The sequence below is a fragment of the Tauraco erythrolophus genome, chromosome 18 (assembly GCF_009769465.1).
Source record: "Tauraco erythrolophus isolate bTauEry1 chromosome 18, bTauEry1.pri, whole genome shotgun sequence".
Classification (NCBI taxonomy): domain Eukaryota; kingdom Metazoa; phylum Chordata; class Aves; order Musophagiformes; family Musophagidae; genus Tauraco; species Tauraco erythrolophus.
The window spans coordinates 796673-803012 of record NC_141482.1 but is presented as its reverse complement, the minus strand read 5'-3'; the positions used below and the strand labels follow the sequence as shown (position 1 = coordinate 803012).

The window sequence follows — 6340 nt, the reverse complement described above, 5'->3', positions numbered from 1 at the left end:
ATGGGCGCGCTGCCCAGCCGGGAACCGCCGCGCAGGGTCCCGCCGGCGGCCGCCGACACGGCGCAGCCCCCGCTGCCCCCGCAGACAGGTAAGTGCCCGCAGCCGCCCGCGCCACGCACCGTCCTCCCGCCCCGGCGGCCCTGGGTGGTGCCGGGGAAGCCCTGAGCCCCCTCCCCTTCCCCGCAGCCCCCAGCAGCTCCGTGGCCCTCTGCGACTTCCCCTGCGGCGTGGGGGCAGCCGCCGTCCTGAGGATGGGGGAGCAGCTCCGTGTCCTCTCCGAGTAAGTCCCCACACCGCGCGGGTGCCCTCGGTCAGGGTGTAGTTTGTGAGGCCACAGCAGTGGCGCCCGTCTTGGGGAGGGTCCTCTCCCTGCATCCAGCAGCCTTGGCACCTCGGGATGGCTCATACCCCCTCCCCACAGGGACGGGGAGTGGTGGCTGGTGGCATCCAAGGTGTCCGGCAAGGAGTGCCACATCCCCAGCAGCTGCGTGGCCAGGGTCAGGCACAGGTAAATGCTGGGAAGGGTCCATCCCAGGGTGGGCCCCGGGGCACACGGTCCCACCACAGAGAGCCTGGCCCACCCCAAGGCCAAACCCCGGCCACTGCACTGGGCCGCCCTGCTCCGTGTCTCTCCCGGGGTGGTGCAGCAGCACCAGGGCTCAGCGAGGCAGCAGGGCCTGCGGGTGCCCCTCGGACATGTGCTGCTGCACTCCGAGCTGTCCCCTCGGCCCCAGCCGGGGCAGGACGGGCCCGGGTCTCCCTGCGCAGCCAGAGAGGCTCTGCCAGCACCCACTGCCTGCGCAGGTGGCTGTACGAGGGCGTCAGCCGGCAGAAGGCAGAGGAGCTGCTGCTCCAGCCAGGCAACCACAGCGGGTCCTTCCTGATACGGGAAAGCCAGAGCAGGCGAGGTGAGAGCCCTCGGGCCCCATCCCCTGTACCCCCTCCCAGCCATCCCCACGGGGATGCCAAGGGCATGAGTGGGGCCCCAGGGGGGCTGATCCTCCATCGCTCGCACCTGGTGGCAACAGTGGTTTCCTGGAGCCGCTGCTTCGTGCTGAGCCTCTGCCACGAGGCCCCAGAAGCAAAAACCACGGAGCGGGCTTCCTGCAGCGTTTGGTTAAGCAAAGGGAAAAGGCTCAGCCTTTGAAGCGAAACAGGGCCCCATGGTGATGAGGTGCCAAGGGGACCCCACGAGGGGATCCTGCCCAGTGACCCTGTGCGTGTGGCTGGTGCTCTATGGCCCCATGGCTGCCTGGGCACCAAAGGGGCCGTGGCTCTGGGAGTGCCCTGTCCCTGCACGGCACCTGAAAGCAGAGGCTCGGGCAGAGCCACAGCACCCGACACTGAGGGCACGTGGCAGGCAGCTGCCCAAGGTCATGCCCTGTCCTGGCACTCCCATATCCCCCAGTTCGGAGGTGCTGGTGGCACGAGGCTGGCACAGGGATGCTCACAACCACACAGCCCCGGGGGGAAGAAGGGTGCTGCCGGCCACCCCTGTGGGGTGGTAAGATCCCTTCCGTGGGAGAGCACAGGGCAGCAGGGCTGAGCAGGGCAGGTGCCCCCCGCAGCCCGGCCACGTGCCCCTCACCCCATCAGGCTGTTACTCGCTGTCGGTGCGCCGCGGCGAGCGCACCTCCTGGGACGCGGTGACACACTACCGCATCCACCGCCTGGAGAACGGCTGGCTCTACATCTCACCCGGGCTCACCTTCCCCAGCCTGCACGACCTGGTGGACCACTACTCTGGTAACACCTGGCCAGCACCCCCTGGCACCCCAGTCTGGGGTGGGGGATGCCCTGCAGGGAGGGAGGGGGGGATGATGGTAGGCAGTCCCCCACCTGCCTAGGTGCCCCGGGGTTGGGGTGGAGGTGGGGGGACGCTGCTGACACTGCCGGCTCCCTGCCCAGAGTTCGGTGAGGGGCTGTGCTGCGCCCTCAGGGAGCCCTGTTCCCCGGAAGGGGCGAGGGTAGCCCCGCTCCCCGCTGTGCCCACTGTTGTGAAGAAGCCAGCACTCAACTGGGACAAGATTGACAGGTAGAGATGGCTGGAGAAGGGGCTACGGCTCCCCCACTGCCCTGCCAGACACTGGGGGGTCTGGGGGGCTGCCTGCCCACCGCCCTGTCCACCCTCGCACAGCTCCCTCCTGTTCTCGGAGGCCGCGTCCCCACAGGAGGAGGACTCTCCCATCAGCCTGGGCCTGCGGGAAGCCATCAGCTCCTACCTCCTGCTGACGGATACGGCTGCCCCGGAGCAGGGGGCGAAGAGCAGCTGAGGGCACAGCCCCACATGGCCGCAGCCCCACGGCAGACGTGCGGCCCTCGTGACAGCGTTCACCTGGTTTCAGCCGATTGCTCACTGATGCCATGGGAGCCATTGGCCCGGACTGGGGACAGCTGAGACCAAGGCGGGTGGGGGGAAGGGACTACCCTGGGGCCCGTCCTCCCCGGCCGGGTGCTTTGAGATAGGGTGTTTGAGCACCCTGAGCAACACCCAGGGCCCAGGGGAGGAGAAGGCAGAGGCTGTAGCTGGAAGGAGCCCTGCCCGCCCCATGGGCTGCAACGGGGCCGCAGCACCTGCGCTCCTACAGCAGCGGGGACAGGGATGCAGACACCCAGCGCTCCAAAGGCTGGCCCCGGAGCAGGAACAGCTCGAGCCCGTCAGACCCCTCAAGTTCCTGCACAGACTTCTTTGGGGTGGGTGTCCATGCAGGACAGGGCCAGTGAGCAGCAGCTGCAGCCTCTCGTGCTCTCACCCATCTGTAACTCACCCTTCCACTTGTCGGGACCAGCAGCTGGGGGGGAACAGCCTCTTGCTGCACCCGCAGTGGCTGAAGCTTTTTAGCAGAGGACTCGTGCAGAGTTCAAGCCCCGTAAAACAGGATCCTGCTGGACACGCAGCAATATCCATTTATAATGTCTTAATTAAAGAGCATCTCATTCACAGTGGAGAGTTTGTGAATAAATGGTGAACGGGCAGCTGCCTCCATGGGGCAGCCCGGCAGGTTTCGCTCCTGCCGCAGCCATCGCCCCAGCTCTGCCACCAACTTTTCCCAAGCTGGGGCGAGCCGAGCGCTGTGGGTCAGCTCTGCTCCTCAATCAACTCTCTTTGGGCAAATTAACGAGCCCTACAGGTTTAAAAACGTTTAACATCCCAACTGCTGTTCTGGGAGCAACAGGGAAAGAGACGGGTCCATGCCAGGACTGGGTGATCCGAAAGGGCAGAATGAAACGCTCGTGTCCCGCCCCCACCTCAGCCGCAGCTGTAGGGACCCGAAAAGCAGCAGCAAACCTCGGCACAGCCGCACGCCTGAGCCTCTGCCCTTGGCAGCCCCTGGCAGCACAGCACGGCCCGGGGGGAGCGCCGAGGGCTCCTCCGCGCTGACAAGTGGGGGCAGAAGCAATTTCCCCCCGCTCCCTGCGCATGCAGTGGCCGCTGCAGCAGGACCCCCCTTCTCTGCAGGTTTCCTACTTCTGACACGCTCCAGTCTCCTCATTTTCATGTCTGACCAGTGTGCTATGGCAAACCCACCGTCGCATTCTCATTTCCTCCCACACAGCCCAGAGCTTCACCACCCCTGCCCCGCGGTCCGGACACAGGTCAGGGCTGAGCCCGCCACCCTACCCCGGGGCAGCTCAGAGGTTTTGCTTCCTTTGTTTCTGCCCTTAACCCACACTGGGTGAAGGAGGTTGGCTCTTGGTCCTCCTCCCTCCCACTCCCACCCAGAGCCAGGCTGGTGGATGCCTTTACACCAGTGATGGTTCTACCTCGGACTGGAGGCAGCCACAGGTGAGAAGCCACTTCCCTGGTATTTGGATCTGAGCCCTCCTTCTTCCCAGCCTCAAAAGCTCATTTTTCCAGGCACACGGTGGGAATCATCCTCAGGCACCCAACAAGGGGGACAGTGGCACTCCGGGCAACAGAGGCCACTGTGGGGGAACCCCCGGGTGCCCGGCCCGTGGTGCTGCCATCCCCATCACACACCACAGCCCGTCGCAGGCGCAGAGCCGCTGCCGGAGCAGGTTTCCAACAGGAGGAGGAGGCAGAGCTGACCCCACACCGCCCCGCAGACGGGAGAGGCTGTCCCGGACAGTGCAGGACTGGGACACGGAGGCTGTACGGGAACAGACCAGCCCTGGGGAGACCCACCAGTGCCAGCGCAGCAGTGGAGCCACTGGCAGCCTCAGCCACCCCCAGGGACCCCGCAGGGACAAGGGCTGCTGCCTGTCCTCCCCAGTGGTGTTCCCAGTGCCGGGATGCTCATGGGAAGCGGAGCTTCTCAGCTCCCTCTGCTGTGTGTCAGGGGCACAGGGACTGCAGAGCTGTGGCCACTTCGGCCGCATCAGCCATACTGTGGGCAGCACTGACCTCTGAGAGCTTTGGCACTGACTTCCTCCAAGCGACAGCACTTGGTGAAATCCAGAGGCACAATCCCACTGCTGAAGTCTACACTCTACCCCTTCACCCACCTGCAACCAAACTGTTTTGAGCATCTCTTTCAGAACAGCAGCTATGGAGCATTTGCTGGATCAAAGGGACTTCTGAAGATACTTGAAGGAGCTGCAAAACAGCCAAAGTATCTCCAAGAGCTTTGGATCTCTGTCGAGAAGACATGGCCTTTCTGGGAGCCTCCATTCTGTGTGGCATTCAGCAAACCAGAGCTCTGAGCGACACAGGAGGGCACAGACGCCCACCGCTTCGCGGGCCCTTCCCTCCCTGTCCCTTCCAGCGGTGCAGGAACTCGATCTGCACAACCACTGCGGTGTGAAAGCTCCGGGATGATACAACTTGCCCCCCTCCTCCGGAGCCCAGAACACCCAACATCCCTCATCGATGGGAAACGGGGTCCCCATGTCCATAAAACCTGGGTGTGGAGCGTTGACCAACAGCTCTGTGGCATCATTCAGCCTTTACTGACCCAACACCAGCAGAAAGACCCTGCAGGTAGAATATGATGAACTCCAGCTTTTTTGTGGTTTTGTTCTGGTTTGCTGTCTGCATGGATGTTCTAATAGGAAAAAAACGTGGTATTTTCTGGCTTTAACTACCCACCTATTTGAACACAGATTTTTTTTTTTGGGGTAGCTGTGGCAGGTGTTAACCAGACAGAGGCCGTATGTAGTTTTCCTCCCTTCACAAGAGAGTTGCTAAGCAAATACTACAGGATTAGTACTAAGATACAAAAAACTGAACTGTAGTAGCTTGAGGTGCTCACCAACACCATCGGAAAAACCAGAGCAAGCATCAGTCACGGACGCTTTCCCAATCTGATGGAACGCCAGTGCTGCCGGAGCAGGGATGGTACCGATGAGATCCACAGCCCAGATGACGATCAACAGTAGATCATATAATTAGGAGAGATGTTATTTTGGTCAAATAGCAGCAAGAACACCAAAATGGTTGTGTCAGGTTTCTCAGGCTGAGGGACTTCAGCCTGTCCACATGGAGGCTGACAGAGGACTTGGCGACTGCCTGCTGATGCGAGTTGGCCCCTACGAGCATCTTGAGATGAGGCAAGTAAAACAGGGAGCTGGGACAAGCTGAAATCAGAGGGCACGTGCTCCCAGCAACACAGCTGGCCACAGCACACATTTCAGTAAGTTATCTCAAATTCAGGTCACATCTTCAAGAACAGATTTCAGTGATCAGCAAAACCTGTATGACTTGACTGAACCATCAGTGGCAGAACCTTCACCAGGCTTCACAAGCCAGGCTCTGGCAGAGCAATGCACCCTCCGGCCTTAAAACCTGAGAGTTTTACGGGAATCTTGTTTTGAGAATGAAATCAGGAAGGGCAATTTGCTAGGACAAAGGAATAAACTTGTTTCCTCCTACTGGGAAAGCAGAGGGGAAGAGATGGAACCAGAAATGCATATGAAAGCACATGGCTGCCTGTCTCCGTGTCAGGCACATCCCCTGGGCCAGGCACTTCCCTCTCCAGCACGTCCCCGTGCCGAGGCGTTTTCTCTGCGTGGCTTTCCAGATGCACCTAAAAGCTCCTTTCTCTGCGCTGAGGCTGCAGCAGCAGCACTCCGACACCCGGCGTCACAGGCGCAGCGCCCACGCACCCCGGCGCAGCCCTCCCATGCCCACCTCAACTCCACCACGAGCCCACTGCCACCTGGGCAAAACGCACTTCCACCCGAAAATTGTACAGAATCAGGTCTGTTCCCCTCCGCAGTTGGCACTGCACAGCTGACAGCACTTGTCCCAGCTCCCCCATGTTAGGAACTGCTCAGGGAAGCTGCACCATGGGGCCTCTGCGCTCTCGGAACGAGTGCCCTGGCTGCACGCTCGCCTCCTGGCAGGGCAGTGCCACTCACACTTCAGGTGCCACAGTGC

The 6340-nt window shown here is 61.9% G+C and overlaps 1 protein-coding gene across 2 annotated transcripts; it reads left to right on the top strand.

Moving 5' to 3' along the window:
* On the top strand, positions 1–2273 carry SLA2 (Src like adaptor 2). Of its 2 annotated transcripts, none has more exons than XM_086623027.1 (7): positions 1–88; positions 187–280; positions 422–508; positions 805–908; positions 1597–1746; positions 1909–2035; positions 2138–2273. In XM_086623027.1, exons 1-7 carry the CDS (start codon positions 1–3, stop codon positions 2271–2273), a joined length of 786 nt encoding a protein of 261 aa, XP_086479153.1. The 2 variants fall into 2 exon arrangements, with proteins under 2 accessions (XP_086479153.1, XP_086479152.1); XM_086623026.1 differs by having other exon boundaries at positions 1–92; positions 167–280.
* Positions 2274–6340: the final 4067 nt, after the last annotated feature.

Excerpts from the sequence above, each read along its gene's own strand:
- SLA2 (XM_086623026.1), top strand. The coding sequence starts at position 1 with ATGGGCGCGCTGCCCAGCCGGGAACCGCCGCGCAGGGTCCCGCCGGCG. Across the intron at positions 509-804 it reads GTGGCCAGGGTCAGGCACAG|GTGGCTGTACGAGGGCGTCA; the intron begins GTAAATGCTGGG and ends CTGCCTGCGCAG. Across the intron at positions 2,036-2,137 it reads AACTGGGACAAGATTGACAG|CTCCCTCCTGTTCTCGGAGG; the intron begins GTAGAGATGGCT and ends ACCCTCGCACAG.